General features: G+C 27.0%; 1 protein-coding gene across 4 annotated transcripts in view; it reads right to left on the bottom strand.

Annotated features, from left to right (window-relative positions):
* The window catches only part of Ppn (proteoglycan-like sulfated glycoprotein papilin), a 531,917-nt gene that overhangs the window by 41,363 nt on the left and 468,526 nt on the right, over nt 1-22,028 (bottom strand). For 3 of the 4 annotated variants that reach the window (XM_075365575.1, XM_075365571.1, XM_075365574.1), the window contains exons 29-32: nt 15,013-15,183; nt 9,373-9,585; nt 8,491-8,661; nt 3,882-4,153 (exon numbers count right to left, since the gene is read on the bottom strand). In XM_075365575.1, coding sequence (XP_075221690.1) covers nt 3,882-4,153; nt 8,491-8,661; nt 9,373-9,585; nt 15,013-15,183 — 827 coding nt within the window. The remainder of the gene's footprint in view (nt 1-3,881; nt 4,154-8,490; nt 8,662-9,372; nt 9,586-15,012; nt 15,184-22,028) is intronic. The other variant, XM_075365573.1, reaches the window with a different exon arrangement.

Here is a 22,028-nt window from a genome sequence, read left to right as displayed (position 1 = left end):
GTGTGAAATCATTCTGACCTAAAATAAAATTTAAGTATTTCAACATTTTTACTGCAGATCCACAGTATAATGGGAGTGCAAAGTTCTTCATTTTTGTAAACTTTTAACAATTTGGTCATTAGTAAGTAATACAGCAGTAATAATAATGTAAAGTAATAATATAATAATAAAGATTAGTAAACATAGTAATAAAGATTATGAGGCAGAAATGTAATGTACACTGGAATGTTACAGGAGAACAAAATGTCACACGTGACAGGTGCTGCCATTTTGTAGTACCGATTACTAATAGTCTACAATTTATTGACCCATGCCCTCCCATTCTCTATTAGTCACCACTGTTATAGAGTCAAAAGTATACCTGCTATGTCAATGTGTCTAAAACAATGTGCAGTGGTTGAATTTTAACAGTGGAAAAAGTGAACACTGGTGACATTCATAATCATCTAAAAGCATTTATGGAAATGAAACTGTTGATTGAAATACTGTGTGTAGGTGGGCAATAAAATTTTATGCATCAGAAGCTAGTAAAACAAATATTGAGGGTAAACTTTGTAGTGGTCGACCAGTTTCTGTGACATATAAGAAGACAAAAAAGGGAGGATGAATTGCTTCAAAATGATTATTGCATCATACAATGCATCCCCACCAAGATAGGCATATTGAAAGAACAATTAGGAGGGACCATTGATTAATTTCTGTTATCAACTTCCTGGACGTTTGATCCACACTGTAAGGTCCACTTACGGTAAGGTCTATCTGAACTCCAATGTCCATTAATTATTTAGTCCATATACCAGTTCTGTTCATCGCACTTATGTCCACTCCAGGTAATGTCCATTGTTCACTAGAAGACTTTTAAATAAAGTTCATCGCATATTTATCTAATCTATTTACTGAGTTAAATAAAAAAAAGAGAAATATAATTTTTTAAATTTATTTATTGTGTAAGTATCCCAGAAATAATTATGACATATGCCTATTAATTAGGTGTTACAGATTTCATTCATCAATCAATTTTGCAGGGTTCACCTTTAGTCTATATGCAATGGCCCTCAGGTAAGTTGTCATGTGTTCGTCCTTATACACAGCAAAAGCCATCGATCGGATTTATGGAATATTTTAGATAGTAAAGTTCAAGAAATTTCAAAATGTGTGAAATCTTCTAGCAATTCTTTTATTACTCTGAGGCAATATTTTGAGCAACCGTATGAGGACAGGCAAGCGAGTCATACATTTCTGATGAAATAAAAAGCAATGTTCCTACAGTTGCTAATATTACCTAAAATATATTTACACATTCCTGGGACCTCTGTACTGTCCAAAAGAGTTTTCTCCAAAGCAGATCAAATTCTTTCAGACAGAAGAAGCAGGCTGAAACCAAAAATGCTAATATTTTTTAATAAAAATATATAGAAGTAGTAAACTTCAGTAACAGTGGAAAAACAACTGGACATTTATTTAATAGCTAAATTTTATCTGTATCAGCATATTTTTTGTGATATTTCTCATATTTTTTAATGTTAGTTTTTGCATTTTTTTATTAGTAGTCTGTGTAAATTTTTCTTTGTAATCTATTTGTTTAGTTTAAGTATGGCACCATACTTCTTCAGTTAAGTGTAAAAGATGAGCTGTGAGTTGAAAATTTAAATACAGTGAAATTACTGACTTTTTAATTCAGTAGTGTGACATTAATAGACTATTAATTATTATTAAAAGTTGGGTTGAATTAAAGTATGTGTTACCATCATTAATGGGAAAAGTCAGTAATGGAAAAATGTCAAACAAAACAACTAAATTAACAAGTAAGTAAGAAATGTATGTTAATTTAACTGTAAATTAACATACATTCTCAGTTTCTATAAAAAATAGAAACTGAGAATTTATTACTTAGAAGAACAGTTTTATTTAAGTCATATATTTGGTTTTGAATATTTTTGAATATAAGAATACTGCAGAATTTAAGTACCAATCTAGGTACTTAACTTGTGCTTTAATAGTAGGTATTGTTATGATAATATGATCTTATGGTGGCATGGCATGTTGAAAGGCACTTTTTTTCAAGCATACTTGATTATGCAGACATTATTTAACAGATTAGAATTATATATTATTTGTTAAAAAAAAATAAAAACAGTTATTGTTCATAGCATGGTGTAAGTTGAACGTGTGAGGTGGAGGTTACTGTGAGTGATGGAGAGTGCATGGTGGGCTAGCGTTAGATATGTTTGAAAGAACTAGAAAGAAATGTTTCTACTTTCTATAATGATTAATGTTTATGACTGACGACTAGTTGTAATTCAGTGCAAAAGCAGTTTATTCAATTAAATTGTTTATGTGATTGTGTTAGAGTGAACACACTCTAACACAATCACATAATTGTTAGATGTTGCCTACAACTAACAATTTGTAGGCAACAACTAATTTTAAAAATCAGTCGACTAATATTTGTGTTGTACATAAGTCAATTAATTTTAATAATTGACTACTCTGACTAATTTTAGCCGAACTACCCCCATGACTAATTAGAATACATTATTGCAAAACTGGGTTAAATAAAATCTGTTCAAGTGGGTGTCACTCAAACTCAGTGAAAATAATAATAAACAATGAAGAAATGTTGTGAACAGACTCTGAAATGTTATTGTGACAAGTGAGATGACTTCCTTTTCAATACTATGATTGGAGGTCAATCTTCAGTGGATCATTAAGACCTAAATGAAAAATGGCAGAGAAAGAAATACTGGTAATGTGTTTTGCAACAATCAAAAAATTTAAAAATACAATCCTCAAAAAAAATTCTCTTGATAGTGTTCTGTGATTCCAAACACATGCATGTGACAGACTACCTGGAAGTTGGGTCGATAGTATGTTCTGTGTGATATATATATATATAGAGAGAGACATCAAAACACCAAACATATGTATGTGACTGACTACATTCTGTGTGATAAAGACATTAAAACACCTTATTAAAACACCTTACAAGACTTGTTTGTTATGTCCACAGAGCTAATAATTCTGTAACAAGATCATTCTTGGCCATATACATTACTTGCAACATTGCCAAGGCTCTTATGAAGTTAAAATTTGAATCTAGTTCACACTCTCCATACTTACCAGATTTAGCGGCCTGTAATTTACACTTCCTGCTGCAGTTAAAGGAAAATATTAAGTGTGTTGAATTTATCATGAATGGTGAACTGAATGATGCAGTGAGGCATGGATCACGGAAAAAACTGCCAGCGTTCTTAAGTGATGGAATGAGAAAATTGTTTCACCTTTAGGAGAAATGTGTAGTTGTAAATAGCGATTATGTGGAAAAATAAATGTAAGTTTTTGTAGAAAATAGAATGTAATTTTTTGCTACATTTGATTCATTTGACTATCTCTTTTCATTTGCGAGTTGTGAACGACTGCGATTACATTTCAGTCACCCCTTGTAAAACAATCTAATGAAGAGAATAAACAATGGGGTATAAGAAAAATAAGATATTTTTATTTTTAAAGGTGAATACAGATTTTTATCATTGTCCAAAAGTGTTGAACAGCAATTACAGGGATAACTATAAAAAACAAATGCTTAATTTTTTAGAAAAGCTAAGAAGTAAAGAAAGTTTGCAAGTAGGAGCACAAAGAGAAAAGTGCATTACAAAAAGGGATTGTAAAGTTGTCTTACAAACAAGAAAAAATAAACCTAGATAGGCAAAAGAACACTCGAGAATATAACCTAACAAAAAACGAATTTGACTAGTTCTTTCCTATCCTCTCTCTTAGCTGAAAAAATTTAAGAAAAAACTGAAGATGTTTTTGCAAACCTAAGTCATCATCACTTCATATACCTTCACATTATATATTATTTCTAACAAATAAATTAATACCTCTTTTCTACAAGGTCCACTATCAACAGGCGTATAACAGATGCTGCTTTTTGTTGGAGGAGGAGGTGCAGGAGGCCCAGCAGTAGATAAAATTGGTGGAGGGAATGACTTTCTACATTTCTGTTCACACTCTGCTTCGGTATTAAAACGATTACTGTTACCCTGACAACCACCATAATCAAACTGATGACAAGAATCAGTGGTTGGATCATAATACCACTGCTGATAATTTCCGCTGCATGGTCCAACAATCCGAGGTAGTGTGCAAATATCTGAGGAAAGAGAATATAGTTTTTAAAATAAAAATGAAATAAAAAAAAATTTTTATTTTTTAAATAAATATTTTTCTCATTTGCCCTTATAACATTCTTGTTTCTTTATCGTAATTTTAATTTTGTAATCCAATTGCATTATGAAACTTTGTTATGAACTTTTATCACCTTCTGTGTCATGAGCTGATGTCACTGTATCAATATTAATGATAAAGTGAATTTTCACGTCATGTACCCATTAATCAGTAACCTGACCAAAGTCATTTTAGCCACCAATTTAAAAAAATTTAATTGTAATTTTTATTTAAAATTGACAATATCCTATTTCCATCCTAAAAATGTTATGTTCATAATTAACAGAGAAAAGACCTAACTACGTCATACAGAAACATAGATACTAATTTAAATTATCTCTTCATATTGTAAGACAGAATTACTGATCTACAGATACAAATTTGATATTAAGTTTTTTTTTTAAGAGTGATTGATTTCCTTCAGGAAATATAAATAGTAATAAATAAATATGAAGAAAGAAAGTATATCAACTTTCTATAATAATCCTTCTAAAACAAAAATTATTGTAAATGCTAAGCCATTATTTTTCTATAAATTTAAAGTTTCCTTTAAATTCCTATATTAAATTTCCAATAAATTTAAAGCTTTCTTTAGATTTATTCTAAAAATGAGTTTTTTTACAGTAAAAACTGTAGCATTTGTACCCTTGAAATTTTATAAGTTGTATAGCATATGTAACATAAGTAAAACTTAGAGATAATAACTTTGTTAGAAATTAATGAATAATTGAGAGAACAGTATTAACGATAAGAATGTTCATGAAAAGTCTTACTAGACTTTTCAATGATAATTAGTTTTATACTGGAACATTTAAACTTAAAACTATTTATTTATTTATTTTTTTTATTTCAATTAACTGTTCTTTTTCATTGTAAAAATATAATTAAATGCAAAACTAAGATAAGTTTCATTAGCAACCAAGCTTACATCCAAGTTAACCTCTTGCTGCCTACCAAAACATACATGTGACAAAAAACAGCTCCATGTAAAACTGATTTGTTCTTTAATTTCTTTGTAACCTGTTGTATCACAGTTGTTACAGACCTGTTATTTAAAATCAGTCACCAGCTGCAGTATGTTGGATGTTTTGGTAACTATTTATTCATCAGATGGTAACAATAGCCTTAGTGATGGCAATTCAAGAATTAGAAATTTTCTACTGCAAACATCAAGTAAGTTTATACTTTTCAAAAATATTCTTGGTGATATTTACACTTTTGTTTAATCAGTTGAAATAATTATATAGCTAAAAAATTAGAAATTTTGTGAGTAAATTATGAAAATAACTTTGTAACATATAGGTTACTCTAGGCTACTTGGTGAAACACTGTTTAGGTTATGATTGCATGCTTTGATATGTGTTTTAACATAGCCAACATGTGAAAAAATTATAAAGTGAGATTTTCACTTAAAATTCTTTTAATTTTTTTTTTTGTACAGATGGGTTTAAGGTATAAATCCTATGAAAGGTAATGACCTATTGGGGCAGTTCTGGAGGAGAGTGAATATGGATTGTGACGATAGTGAAGAGGCTCCTGACTACATTCATGGTTAATCGGGTAATATTGAACATTTATTATAATCCTTCTAAAACAAAAAATTATGGTAAATGCTAAGCTATTAATTTTCCATAAATTTTATATATACTGATCATCTGATTTCAGACGATTCAGAAAGTAATAACATGACATTCCTGCTTCGAATTCTTGAGTGTGGTCCTACTTAACCTGGTACGATGTCAGTGGTCCAGAATCAGAAAAAGTGGTGCCAGTATGGCCTGGAAACAATTACTACAATGAAGCTGAAGAACCGATGGTTTATTTTTGGCATTTTTTTAATGAATGTATCTTGAAAAAAATTACAGAACAATTCAATCTCTTTACTATTCAGAAAAATTGAAACAAACTCTTGAATACTGACATCAATGAGCTTAAAATATTTATTGGTTGTTGTATTTATATGTCCATTTTTGGACTATCATGATCACATGTGAAATGGGTCAGTAACTCATGTGTGGATAAAATCGCAAACATCATGTGTAGAGATCGATGGGTTTTTATCAAGTCAAATATTCATTTAATGATAAAACTAATATGTTGCCATTTGATAACCAAAACCAGGATAAGTTATTCAAAATCTGTCTACTAGTTGATCACTTGACAGATAAATTTAGGTAATTACCGAACTGTAAACAAATGATATAGGTAGATGAACAGTTGGTTCCATTCAAAGGTCACACAGCACCTTGAATCAATATAATCCAAAGAAATCCATAAGTAGGACTACCAGATTTTTGTTCTTTCTGATGCAAGAGGTCTTATTTACAACTTTGATATGTATACTGGTGCAATAAAACCAGTGCCTGGGTTACTGATCTGGATCCGAGCTCAAACATTGTTCTCTAGCTATTACAGACTGTTCCCTGAAAAAAAAGGATTTTTACTTTTCTTTGATAACTGGTTTGCTTCTTTCAAATTATTTAGTGCTTCAAATGATCTAGGCATACCAGCATTGGAGACAGTAAGAGTAGACCAATTCCCTTGTCTTGAATTTTTTAGCGACAAAGAAATGAAAGAAAAAGATTAGGGAACATCTTAAGAAAAAAAGGTTACAATCAATGGAACTTAAATGGGAGCACTGAAAATGGTGCAACAGGTGTGCAGACACTCTTTCATAAACTTTTGCGAGTGCAGAATCAGTAGCAGAAGCCAAGCTTTGGAATAAAAAACAAAAAGCAAATACTAGTTCCTTGCCCAAAATTTATAAAAATATATGGGTGGTGTTGCCTAATAGAGGTCTAATCGCTTATTACTGGATTACAATTTGTTCAAAAATATTTTATTTGAGATTAATTTCCATGTAACTGATTTAGCTGTTGTGAATGGATGGGATTTGTACTACAGAAGCACTGCAAAAATAATGAATTTTTGAAGAAATTGGATCTTCTGGAATTTTGCACAGAATTAGCAGCTGCTTTGTACAATGAAGAAAAAGCCAATGGAAAAAATATGGTTGTCCCTCTACTAATCTAATTGGTTTAAAGCTAGAGCAGAAAAACACAGGAGCTCAACAGTGGTAATGCCTGCAGAGTCAGGGCAGACTAGACTGCTCATTCGCATGATAAAAATTGGCAATGTTGCAAGAAGCCAAGCTGTAAAGGTCTTACAGCTTTCTGTAAAGTGTATAAAATGTCAAATACATCACTGTTTTATTCTCTGTACTAAGAACTGTTTTAGTGAATTTTACCAGTACCTAGAAAAGGATTCAATTTTTCAGTAATTATTAATAAAACATATTTATTAATAATAAACATATAATAATAAATTTTATTTATTATTATAATTTCAATAATAATAAATATTATTTATTAATAATAAAATATTATTAATAAAACTCATTCAGTATTCTCATATGATGTGTAAAATTGTGAATAAATCCTTCTTTTAAATTTAGTAGGTTGATAAATTAAACTTTAATTTAGCCAAAATTTAATTTCAAGTATGCTGCAGTAAATTAATATTTTACTTTATTTCATTTACTTTTTCTTACATTAATTTATGAAAAGTGATGTAATTTGATTATAAGTAAAATTTTAATTTAGTAAATAATTGTAATTTTCTTTTTTATAAGTTTTATTTTATTATTTTGTGATAATTGAGTAAAAACTTATGTACAATATTAGTTGTGTAATTTACATAAAATAAAATAAAGCAGGGTTATGTTTTTCTTTTTACGCACAAGTGAAAGTTTTATTGCCTGTTTTATCATATGTGTAACAAAGCTGAAATTTTCACTTGTCAATAAATTTTCAGTTTTTAATGTATTAGTTCAATGTATTAGTTTTCAATTACTGACATGAAAGTAAATTAGAATCACCTAAAAAACAATTTTTTTTGTGGCAGCTTTTATATTTCAGGCAGTAAGAGGTTAACTCCAGCCAACTTTCATGGTGGCAGAGTAGAAGGCAGAGGTATCAGCCTTCTACATGCATGGTTCTAAGTTTAAATCCTTAGTAGGTTTAGCATTTTTCATTTGCTACAAGGTTATATCTCACAAAAAAAAAACTTTGATATCAGTCTATAGTTATGAGAGTGAATACATAAATAAATAGCTATAATTTAAATACAATTTTTAAGGAGATTTTCATAATATAATAATCATTTTCTCTAAATGGTATTGTAAAATATTTTTATACAGTTTGTAATGAAAATCAACAATCTCAATTAATGAAAATTAACTTAGAGATTATTATACAAACAAACCTTGAGCTTCCCCACATTTCTGTTCGCATTCTTGACGGCTTTGGAATCTGTTAGCATTTCCTTCACAACCACCATAAATGAACTGTGCACACACACCATTGTGCGAGTCATAATACCACAAAGCTTCAGATTGGGTACATGGCCCTTTTTCAACAGGCAGGAAGCACATATCTAAAAAGGAAAAAGAAAACAAACCATAAACTAAAATATATATATATATATATATATATATAACGATGGTTAAATAAAAATGGTGATATTAATTTTAATATAGGCTAATTAATACATTAATAAACATTGTTCACAAATTTACCAAACTAACTAGTAATAAAACCACAACCTGATCATTATAGAATATTTGGAGCATGTACAAATTATTCTGAAATTGAACAGTAAAGAATACGGATAAATGTCAACAGCAAAAGCTATGTTTAATAAACCGATTCCAAAGGAATACCAAAATTAACAACATATATATATTTCAACATACTATTACAACATATTATTAACATTTATTAAAAGCTAATAGCCATAGTGGTTGATGCAAAAAATCCTGTATAATGTATTAATAATAAGGAGAAGAATGAAATTTTTGTATTACCACAAAAAAGTAAGATTTAACTTTTACAATTTTGGGTGCAATTTTTTTAAGGTGTAATAAAGTAATACAATAACAAACTATACTCTTGCCAGTATTAACATCAAAGAGATTGAAAATCTTTAGTCTAATATCTTTTGATAAAAGTTTTATTTACAGTGCAAGGCTGTACTTTTATGTAGATATTGACACAACTCATGTTGCAGCAAGTTAGAAGGCCACTAAATATTATTGTAATATCAATGTATGGATTTAAAAAATTAAAATAATCATAATAACTTTACCTGTGGTAAATGTCACAGGTGGAACAGGAGATGTAATGTAATTATGATCACAATGGTGTTGGCAATCAATTTCTGAATTAAATCTATTTTGGTTTCCACCACAGCCACCATAGTAAAACGGTTTACATCTTCCTTCATATACATCATAATACCATTGCTCAGTATAATTTTGGCAGTCACCAGGTACAACCGGTAGTGAGCATGTATCTTGCTCTGCAATTAAACAAAATTTTAAATGAAATTTACTAATCTGAATAATATATGGCTTTATTAGTGCCTAATGTTTAAATTAATCACAGGTAAATTAGAGAAAAGTGTATTATAAAATTATTAAAAAGAAATGAAAATATGAAATTTTGGGAATTACTCAAAAATGAATTTTTAATTAAACATTACTGAAAGAACAATTTGTTTTTTCTGCTATTTAATAAATATGTATTAGATTACAAATACATTGTAAACATTTAAAGAAAATTAAGGAAATAATGTTTAATGATTGTTTTAAAAGATTTATTAACTGTATAAAATAATTTGAAAGTTTAAGTTAGTTATGTTGTTCAACAAATCATACAGAATGAAATGTTCAAAAGAAAAAAATTACAATGAATTATATAATCAATAATTTGTTTTTTTTTTCCGTTACATATGGTACCCAACCATTAATGTCTTCTTGAGGAGAATTAATATAAAAGTGAATCTTGAAAAGTCATTGGGTATCTGACTTTAAGAAATAAAATAACAAATGAAAGGAATTCTATTTAATACAATAAAAAAAAAAAAAAATATATATATATATATATATATATATATATATATATAATATATCTTTATTTAATCTTTAATTATTTAATATTTAATTTTTATAATTATTTAATATCTTTATATTATATCCCTATTCTATATATATATATATATATATATATATATATATATATAGAATAGGAAAAGAATGGATTTACAATCTATTTAATAGTATTTTAGTGTCTATAATTCAAATCATAATATTTTGTTTATAAATCTCTTTTATATAGAATTTGTTAACTTAATTCAAAACTTAGTTAAATTAAATTGTATAGATAATCAATTTATGTAATCTAAATTATTGCAGTATACATCAAAATATAAAAAATGAAGTAGCAAACATAAACTTTGGGGCTAAATAAAGAGATAGATTGGTAGAGTAAAGAGTATGTATATAACTTTCTTTCTAATGGAATTAATATATATATATATATATATATATATATATATATATGTAGACAAAATTTGGTTTTAAAATATCTAATTAATTAATAATTATAATATAGTACAAATTAGTTTTGGATTTGGTTGAAATTTCCCAAAGAATATGCTTTTCATTTATTCCACTAATAAATTCTACATTTGAACAAAAAGTCAATTTTCACCCAAAATATCATGCTTGAAGAAATTATACTTTTCCTTTACTCTGAGATTTGAGATTTTTAACAATTTTTTCTTCCATTTCTTTCATTTGTTTTCTCAAAGAAAATTTCTTTGCATAAAGGTTATTCAGAATGTAAATTACATTTTAAATATTGCACTCAAGGGTAACAATACCACCTTAGCAGAATAGTATAGCAGGACTCAATATGCACATAACAGCAGTGTTAGAAAGAAGTATGTTCCTGTTTCATTTAATAACAACTGTTTTTAATTTGTGTGCTATCGTTGAGAATCTTGCTAGCTGAGAATTGTGCTCAGAAATAAGATCCTGTAGGTGATGTCAGCAGACAATTGTATGTTTAGAAATAGGCAGATGAATGTCCATGATGATGAAAGAAGTAGCTGGCAAACTGTTATAGACAAAAAAGTTAATAAGGGTTCAAGATTACTGGAAATTCACCATTAACCTTTTCCTGATTCATTTTTTCATTAAAAGCTTTTATTTAACTCCCTTTAGGAATAATCAAATTTTGCAACTGCTATATCTTTTGATCTATTGTATGAAAATCAATGAAATTTGGTACACGTATGTAACTTCGATGACAATACAGCACTACGGTGTCAGAATTTGACATGACCCACCACCATGCCCCCCACGCGTTACCCCTACGCTAAAATCATGCATTTAATTGAAAGTTTTCATTTCTCATGAACTATCGTATGAAAATGATTGAAATTTGGTACATGTATGTAACTTCGATGTGCAAAAATAAATATTTTTACTTTTTTTTAGTCTTAAAAAAAAAACAAAAAACAAACAAAATTACAAAAATATATTTGATTACATATAAAAAATTATTTTTTAAAAAAGCTTTTATTTAACTAATATTAATATTAACATTAATAAAAAAATGAAACAAATTAGAAAAACCCTCAATAAAGTAAAAAATAAGAATTAAATCAAATTGAGAATTTTAAACAAAAAAATATAATATATTAATAAATATAAAAATGCACTGAAAAGTAAAAAATAAATTATATAAATATCTAATAAATAACCAATAAATAAATGTAATAATTATTAAATTTTAAAATAAAAGTAATGAAAATATTTAGTTAAATAAAAGCGTGGCACAGTTTTTATAACAATGTTTTCGAATAAGTATTTATAGACATTTGCTGTATTTTAAAATATATTTTTTGTTTAATGAGGTTGTTTAGTATATGAATATACTTTATTTATCTGTAATAAAATAACTCAAATTTTAATTCTTTGATGGTTCAAAATTGCACCAAGATGACCTTTAAGGATTAATAAGATTACAAATAAAAATTAAATTTAGAAATCTTGCACAAAGTTATTACATTTTGACGGTAATCCGAAAAATTATAAATTATTATAATTTTAATAGTAATTATGAATTCATTAAATAAAAATTCCTAATTAATTAAAATGAAACTTTTAGCAGAAAGAGTGCGTTCAAATTGGCCTAGATTACGAGCAGAATTCAAAGATTAACTTCAACTATGTGAGAACAAGTACAAAGAAAGTGAGTGGGTACATTTTTCCAGATTGTTACTTGTAGCTAGTCAGTCTCAACTGGAGAGGTTCCAGCAGACCTTTCCGCCTCCTTGCGCCGTTATTGAAAATGAAAATGAAGATTAATTGTTGTAAAAATAAATGTGTTGTTTTAAATAAATTATTAAAACTGCGCCACACTTTTATTTAACTAAATATTTTCATTACTTTTAATTTTAAAATTTAATAATTATTACATTTATTTATTGGTTATTTATTAGATATTTATATAATTTATTTTTTATTTTCAGTGCATTTTTATATTTGTTAATATATTACTTTTTTTTTGTTTAAAATTCTCAATTTGATTTAATTCTTATTTTTTACTTTTTAGAAGGTTTTTCTAATTTGTTTCCTTTTTTTATTAATGTTAATATTAATATTAGTTAAATAAAAGCTTTTTTAAAAAATAATTTTTTATATGTAATCAAATATATTTTTGTAATTTTTTTTGTTTTTTTTTCCATTAATCTGAAATCTTTCCTGATTATTTTTCTCAGATATCTTGTTCAGTTCTTGATGAAATTACCATAGTAACACTAGATTGTCATAGGTTTTATGTCTAAATATTCTTCACAAGACACATAAGAAATAAGATTGGGACTAACTTTTCTTGAATGTTACATCTTTTCTTGAAGTTCATGTTGTTTAGTATAAAACTGTTGTGAATGATGAAATGGGTTTCATATATAAATGCATAGACAAAATTCAGTCAACAAAGTGGAGTGATCACCACAAAATTATAGTTTTTTTTCTAAGTTTGTTAATTTATAACTTAAAAAGTGAAGCATTTTGCTTTGAAATTTGCATGGAAATTGTCAATATTTGTTAAATATTCACTGATCTTCTTTCAGATTTTCATCTGAGCTGGTAATCTAAAAAAAAAAATCACTTGATTGACCACATTTAAAATTTGCAAACAGTTGGCGACTTTCTAAACGTTATTATTTAAAAGTTATTTATATTTTTAATATGTTAAGAAAATATTTTTAGCCTAAAGAAAAGTAAGCTTAAAAGTAATTCAGTTCATTTCTTATTTTCAAGAACAAATATTTACTTTTCATTTAACTGAAGCTGTGATTCAGTTAAAACATCTACTCACTAATAAAATTACATAAATGAATTTCTTGTAATAATAAATTATATTTAATTCTATAAAATAACCATCTAGAACAGAATATTGAGAAAGACATATCTTGCCTTAATTTTTTGTGATAATACTTTGATGGGATCCTGCATTCTCATTCATGTTCAAATTCATTTATTAATAGTACATTAAATAAAGATACTAAAAATATTAAACAAATAACAAAATACTATGTTACTAAAATAAATCATGCACATTTGCATGGTTTATTAATATTAATAAAATGAATTCAATCATGACAAAGGAAAGTATTGTCATGATAAGTCATGATAAATTAAGGTAAGATAGGTTTTATCTCAATATTCTGTACTAGGTGGTTTATATTAATGGAATTAAAAATATAATTTAAGAATACAGAGGAATAATATGAATCTTAAAAAGATTAATTAAAAAAAATAATATAATATTTATATCAATGACCCTTCATAATGATAATGTTGAAATGCCTGCATGTATTGACTGCTGTTCTGTCACACATGTGCTGTTCTGTTTGCACAAGCGCAAACTCATTGTTTCAAACAAGTTTTTCTTTAATTTCAATAAAATGATTACATATAATTATAACAACGATCTATGAATATAGTAGCACAGCAATGAACTTATGAATTTATATAATGTTTTTTTTAAGTCTATGGATTCAACATCAGTTATAAAATATAATGTCAGGTAGTATATCATTACCATTATTAGATGTAGCATATGATACAACTATCAGATGCTACATCTAACTGTCCAGAAAAGTGTCATGTATTTAGGATGCATGTATTGTATGTATGTTTGTTCCACTGCAGCAGCTCAATGGCTGAACCAATTTTGAAGTATGACCTAGCATTGGAATCCTTACATTATCAGGATTGTAATAGCCTGTATAAATAAGTATATATTTAAATAAATAAAAAAATTATACTATATACAGAATTGTCACCCGCATGCTCTTTAATTATCCTGTATTAAAGAGCAATGTTTGTCAGTAATGTTTTTGTTTTTGGCAATTGTGTTTTTTTAATTTTTAATATTTACTTTTTGTTTTTATTTTTGTATGGCCTTAAATGTTCTAAAAACAATTTCTTAAGGATTTAATAGTATTATAAATGCACATTTATCTAAAATTAATACTGTAAATGTATTAATTCTATTAATACTGTTAGATTTTTCCTGGAATGCAGTTCTATTATGATGCAAATATTCTGTTAAATTACTTACTGATTAAAAATAATTGTCAGATTTCATATGTAATAATGATAATGTATTATCTTGTAAAATAATGTGTATTTCATTACTGATGATGGAGCCATGGATTCGAAAAGTTTAACATCTGTAAATTTAATTTATATTAAACTTGTTGCTATTTTTAATATTTAAAACATGTTAAAATGATACATACAATACTCTTTTTTATTGAAACACACAATAACTTAATTATATAGTCTATGAAATACAGGGGTGTGTTTTATACGTGCTTTGTAAAATCATTAGTATATTAGTGTTAAAAAAAAAAAAAAATACTTACCTATTTTGGGCGGGCATGCAGCTTCACACAATTCTTGTGTTTCAAACCTGTTACCATTTCCTTCACAACCACTATAATAGAATGGCATGCAACGATTTTCAGATGCATCAAAAAACCACCTTGGTATACGTTCTGTACAGCTTCCTTGTGTACGAGGCAGTGAACATTCATCTATTGAATAATATTACATTGAATAACATACATGTAAGGTTAATCATGCTATAAAAAATAAAAATAATAGATGAGCATGCTATTTAGAAAGTTGTGCAAATTTTCATTCTAAAAGCTAAATTTAAAATACAAAACAGTTAATACAGCATACACTTTATTAATAAGATACATGAACTAGTTTTAGTTATTGCTAATAATAAAAAAGGTTAATTAATTCATATACTTTAATTTTCATGCTAAATAAATAGTTTTTCTAAATGTAGGAAAGCTCTCTTAATGCAATTTATGGTTTTGATAACCCACTTATTATTGATGACAACTAATTGTTGACAATGTGAAATTCTTTTACTGATGAAAAAATAATAATCACAAAATCCTAATAAAATAGTCTAAAACCAGGTTATATACCAATTATAACTATTTCAGTTACTTAACTAGAAATATTATAATTTTTTCATACTTTGAAATGTTTTGATTGTAACAAGTAAATTATATTTGACCTTCAATAACTTCATGTAAATTAAAATTAATTAATAGAAGATGACTTGCTTATCTTTTACATTAAAATTGTAGACATTAATCTTAGAAAAACCTGGAGTGAAATAATGATAACGAAAATAATATTCTTGGAAATGTGCAGTGAGAATAAAAAAAAAAGAAAGAAATATTTATATATATAAAAGAGTTTTAAAAATACACATTTTATTAATCAAATGCAAGTAATATTCAAAACAAAAAAGATTTTGAAAAATTGTAAAACTTGCAGAATAATCTATTTAAATAGTAATAATGGCATAATTTAACTGGTTATTCACTTATTTAATTGTGAAATTAGACTTTAGGTGATAAGAAATTGAAAACATATCCCAAAAATTAGACCACTATAATTTTACTGAAAAGAATAAACCATCAGATTACACCAAAAAACCAGTTCAGAACTTGTTTTTTTTCTACAGAAAATATATTGATTTTGTTTGAAGCAATAAATTATTAAGATTTAAAAAAGTAATCTTGGGAACGATAAAATAGAAATACATCTGTTGTAAAACTGTATAGAATTAATGTAACAATTAATATTGAAATTCTTTCAGTAAAATCAAACTGCTATAATGATAATAATCTATACAAATGTAATTCAATATTTTTTGTAGTCATATGAATGAAAACTTAATCAAGTGAATACAATATAAAAATGTTAATTAAAAAATGTTACTGTCTTTAAATTTTTGTAAACAAAATCATGCAGTGTTTCTTTTGAAAATAGAATTATTTAAAATTTCCATGCTTTCCTCCACCAAGAATTTGTTTGTTAAATTAATGTGCAAAAATTACTTTTACAAATCATTTGAAATTTAAATTTAATGAAAATAATAATAAAATTCATGATGCACACTACAACTGCAAAAAGGTATGAAGATGCGAAAATCACCACAACCACCAGATCATTTATTAAAACTACCTGGTTGTAAGTGAGTTTCTCCGAAGCAATATCTCTGGCATTCTGATTCAGATCGGAAACGATTAGCATTGCCTTGACAACCACCGTAAACAAACAGTTTGCAAGTCTCCATGTCCATGTTGTAGTACCACCTCATCACAGAACCAGGACATGGACCTGGTTCGACTGGTAGAGTACAGATATCTGCCACTGGAACATCACTTACTAATGATCACTTCCATTCCCCTGATACTGATACGTACACTGATTGATTAACCAACCTAAATAAAAATATCCTGAATTTTAGCTGTAAAAATTTTGTTTGACTGACCAGTCTTTTATATATTATTTAATTGGAAGTTAAGCTTCATCGTTACCATTTGTTTAATAGTGTCAGTATCTTAAAAAAAAATTATCTGATTCAGTCTAATTTCCATAAATCAATTTAGCCAAAATTTACAATTTTTAACAGCTATTTTCATTTAAAGTAAAATTCTTTCACCAATATTAAAAGAAAAGTTATAAATATAAATTATTATCTTGAAAAATGTACACAAAGGCAAGATAATAAATACAGACATAAACATCATTTTTCCAGAAATGCTGAGAAAGCTTAATGTGTGCTAATACATATTTTGAAACATATCATGAATTAATTTGTTATTGAATTATCACTTAAAAATCTGGGATACAGATAGTTAAATTAATAAGCATTCCTTGATTCTTTTTAACCCTTGTTAAGATTTTTAAAAGAAGCCCTGGAAAAATTTATTACAAATGTAATTTCCTTTATCCCTTGATATTGCTAAAAAGCAATCCTAAAGATTTAAAAAGAGAACATGGTCCTGAAAGTATTTACAAAAATAACTGACAAAAAAGATTAAGGTTTGCATTTTAACCACCCACAAAAGAATGAAACAGAATTGTTACTTTCTTGTACATTGAATAAAAAATAAAAATTTTACAAAATTCCATGAAAATGTATTTCAGGATTTTCCTTTAAATCATCTTTATGCAAATAAACTAAAATAAGGAGATTTCATAATTTCAGTTTATATTCTGTAAGTTTTGGAAAAATTTAACAAAAATATCTTTTGAAGGACAGAATTTTAAAAATCTAGTGAACTATTCATGCATATCAAAATGAATTTCAAATTGACTTTCATATAAATACTTATATGATTGATTCTCTGATACAAAATGTTCTTTTGAGCTAAAAGGCCTACCTAAAGACAAACAGCTGGGGAAGCGTAAAAAAATTTAACGTTACTGTGCAAAGATCAGGTATTTTACACATAATTTACTTATTATTATCCAAGTTATTTTCTTAATTTATTTTCTTAATTAATTACTTTTTTAATTGTTTACAATTTAAGGAAGAATAGATAGTACATTATTATTTTTGTTAAAGTGATAATTTCATTTTCAATTTTACATCTAATGGAATTTTGAAATTTCTAGTTTATGGTTCAATTTGGTTTCAAAAACCCTCATCAATTTTCTCTCTATTTCAGTGTTTTTTTTTTATTTCGATAAAATAATTTGTCCAGAGTGAGCCGTAATTAAAAATTTCAGAGAATAATTATTATAAAGGTTGTTGCTTAATTTAGATGTTTAATGCAATAAATTAAATACATATTTTAATTCATTCTGAGAATGTAAATGCTAAAAAATATGTTTTATCAAATCATGGTAAGGAAGCTTTGTGAATATTTAAAATTAAAACAGCTTAGGTTAGGATAGTTTTGTTTTGCATTATTAAAATTAGTTGAACCATTTTTATTGTGTTGTGTAAATAAAAATCCAAATAATTGGCAGAGTCTTTCAATTTCTGTTTGAAACTAAAGATTTACAAGTGATAGCTGTTCAACTTGTTTCAAGAACTACAATGAAAGATGGTCTCTACAGCCGAAAAACTATAATACTTTCATAAAATTTTGGTAAAGTAAAACTGAAAGATTGTTCTAAGAGAACAAAGAAATTATGTTACTGGGAAGTGCTTATGAAGGAATTAGGATACTGCTGGAGAAATTCTGCCTGTCTGTCTTAAGACAAACAAACATGTCTAAAAAAAGGCTGCTGACTGCAGTCTGATTATGAAATCCAAACCCACCTTAACACATTATCATGTTATTTAAAAGCCACTGAGAGCTGTTCTTAACATTAAAGATTGGTCATAGTTTTGTGACTAGCAAAGATGATTTCTTGAATATTGCATCTAGTGATGAATTTCTCATTCAGATGATTTTTCAATTGTCCCAAATATTACAGTGAATGTAAATGGAAAGTTTGACTTTGAAATAATGAAAGCGGTAAAAGATTCAAGGAAGAATGTACACTCTTGGAATTTTCACCAACCTATTCAGTCATTAAGATCCTACCCCAAAAGAATTATGGCTGAGGAAGACTAATGTGGAGACACTGTCTACAAACATATCATGCCAATTAATAATTTGTAAGCTTAATTTAGTGGACTTTTTAAACATAATTTATTGTTCAAATTCCCTAGTAAATTATTTTATTTTTCATCTTATATGTACGTATTGGTCCCATGTAACAACTAAGATAATTATAATATTTAACAGTAAAATCATAATTTTTTTTTTTGTGGAATTTGCTTTTATATGGATTTTAGTTTTGATTGCTTGTAAGGTTTAAGCCCATCAGGCTTGTCTAGTGGTTAACTTGTCATTGCAAATCAATTGATTTTAAAGTCCAGAGTTCTAAGGTTCAAATCCTAGTAAAGGCAGTTACTTTTGTATAGATTTGGATATTGAATCGTGGATACCAGTGTTCTTTGGTAGTTGGGTTTATATCACACAACTCAGGAATGGTTGACCTGAGACTGTGCAAGACTACACTTCATTTACATTCATACATATCAAACTTATTCATCTTCTGAAGTAATACTTTATGGTGATTCCGGAGCCTAAACAAAAAAAGAAAGAAAGAAAAAGGTTTATATGATAAAGATTCCATCATTAATTAATTCCTTCAACCTGCTCAATGCATGGATATTTCAGCCTCTTCCCATACCATAGTCTGGTAATGCACGTGTTGCTTTTACTTATTTTTTAATTGATTTCTTGATAGACATTACATTATAGTAATTAAAAGTATATTTTTTACATGTTTCTTTTAAATGTGTGTATTTCATATGGCAATGAGCTAGGTTAGATTATTTATTACTGAAGTAAATAGTGAGTTTTCCTCAGTGATAACTGACTAGTGTATAGATATATTTTTATCATAAATTTATTAAAAAAGAAATTCATGTTTGTTAATTAGAAATATCTACTTTTAATTAAATTTTTCTTACTGTGATTAAACAAAAGATAAAAATATTGAATTAATAACTTTTATATATATATATATATTTATGAAAACAATTTGATAATTAATAATATAAAATTAGTTTGTTTTTATTATTAAAAAAATAACATTACTACTAAAATGCAATCCTAAATAAACAAGAAAAAATCAACCATGCAATTATCAGATTCAGTTACCAATTACTTGGCTAATATTCAATAGAATTTTATCTCAATTGCATCAAATAATACTCTGAAATTTTTTCTTTATATGGTCATGTCAAACTTTTCAAAATAAATTTTGGAGAAATTTTTACATTACAATATTTTGGTAAACTGTGCATAAAATTTGCATGTTATGGTTAATATTTTTGCTTTGTATGTTTACTTTATTTTTATGAGAAGCAAAATATGATTCTGTTATAGTGTAGTATATATATATGTAGATCTTGTATCTGTGGGTAAATGTGCATTCAGTATTAAGAATAATCACTGCAATTAAATTTGTGTGCTCCTGGGACATTGTGTTTGTCAGTGATCTTTGTTCTGTACGATTGTGTGCATTTCATTTATTGTTTTGTTAACCTCATAAAAACTTTAATCTCTTTTTTAAATACTTACATTTTCAAAAAAATATATAAAAATGCTGACGAGTTTGTGTGGCAAATATTACAAACAGCACATAAAACCTGATCTCATACACTTGAATGATATGAAATTTGCAAACATACAATATTTGATATCAACATATTAAATGAACAAGCAACATACTTGTATGTAAAACAATACTGTTCAGATATACTTAAACTTCTAAACGAGATTAACAACAATGATATTAGTAACTTCATTAAAAAATGTGCTTCTAATTACTGCTAAAAGGTACTTTAGAACTTTCACTATTTTTAAAGTGAGTTGTTTAAATAATAATTTTAAGGCATTATGTTTCATCAAGCTGTTCCACAAATAAATAAATTGTGAACACAATTCTATTTGTTTCTGTATTAATAGAAGTAATTTAAAATTTAAAAAAAATAAAAATCAGCCTTTTTTTTTTAATCAAATATGTTAAATAAAGAAGTGAGTTAAATTCATTCTGGATATAAGTGTGTACACAAAATGTATTAATATGTGTTAACGTACCATCTAAAGGAGTAGTCTGAGTCTTCTAAAAATGTTGCCAATAATTCCACAATACATCTAGGATGTTCTTAGGTATAAATACAACATGCCACAACATGCACGTGCTGAGCAGGAAGAAAAAAATTACAAGAAATCATCAAAATGTTTTTGTCTTTATAAGCTATGCTGCCATATTTGTAGATGTACATTAGTAAACCAATGTGGCTATCTTGAAAAAGCATACATTTTCTGGTTAAAATGCTAGAAATTATAAAAATGAAGGAATACAAGCTGGATATATTTTTCACATTCATTTGTTTTTTTTTAAGGCAACTGTTTGCTTAAAGGAAAGGGGCATATTTTTTTTGAAAAAATAAAGTGTGAAAGTTCAAGACGAATTACATTATGAAAAGCTTGCAAAAAACTTTATATATAATGATAGATAAATTTAATTTTGATTACAATATTAAGAAGTTGAAGATATGATAATTTGTACTGAATTGGTTTAATAATTCTAACAAGGTCCTAAAAATCTAACAAGGCTGACACTCAAACAGTCTGTATAACATGGCTTAAGAGCCATGCAATACATATATAAAAACAACATTCAAATGAACAAACACAGTAATCCCACAACTCTTTGAACACAAAAACAAAAATTTTCCAAAACACAATTTAAATGCCATTCAACCGCACCACAACACAACACTCAGTACTCCCAGAGCACTCTCCAAATAAGTTTAAAGAAAAAGGTATTTTTTTTTATAATTTCTACCTTTAAAAAGTTAACTAGTTAATTAAAAAAAACACTAGTATTATTAAATTAGTCGCATGCATGCATGTTTTGAATAAAAAATGTATGCATTACTCAAAGTGAAATTACTAAAGTAGAAAGATTCACCTGTTTTACTTTCAGGCATAATGGTGTAATGACCCATTTTACTTTGATTGTATATGAAGCCTTGATTGGTTGATTA

The sequence above is a fragment of the Lycorma delicatula genome, chromosome 5 (genome assembly GCF_047948215.1).
Source record: "Lycorma delicatula isolate Av1 chromosome 5, ASM4794821v1, whole genome shotgun sequence".
Taxonomy (NCBI): Eukaryota; Metazoa; Arthropoda; class Insecta; order Hemiptera; family Fulgoridae; genus Lycorma; species Lycorma delicatula.
Note: the sequence above shows the minus strand (reverse complement) of the source record. Positions and strands in the feature narration are given on the sequence as shown.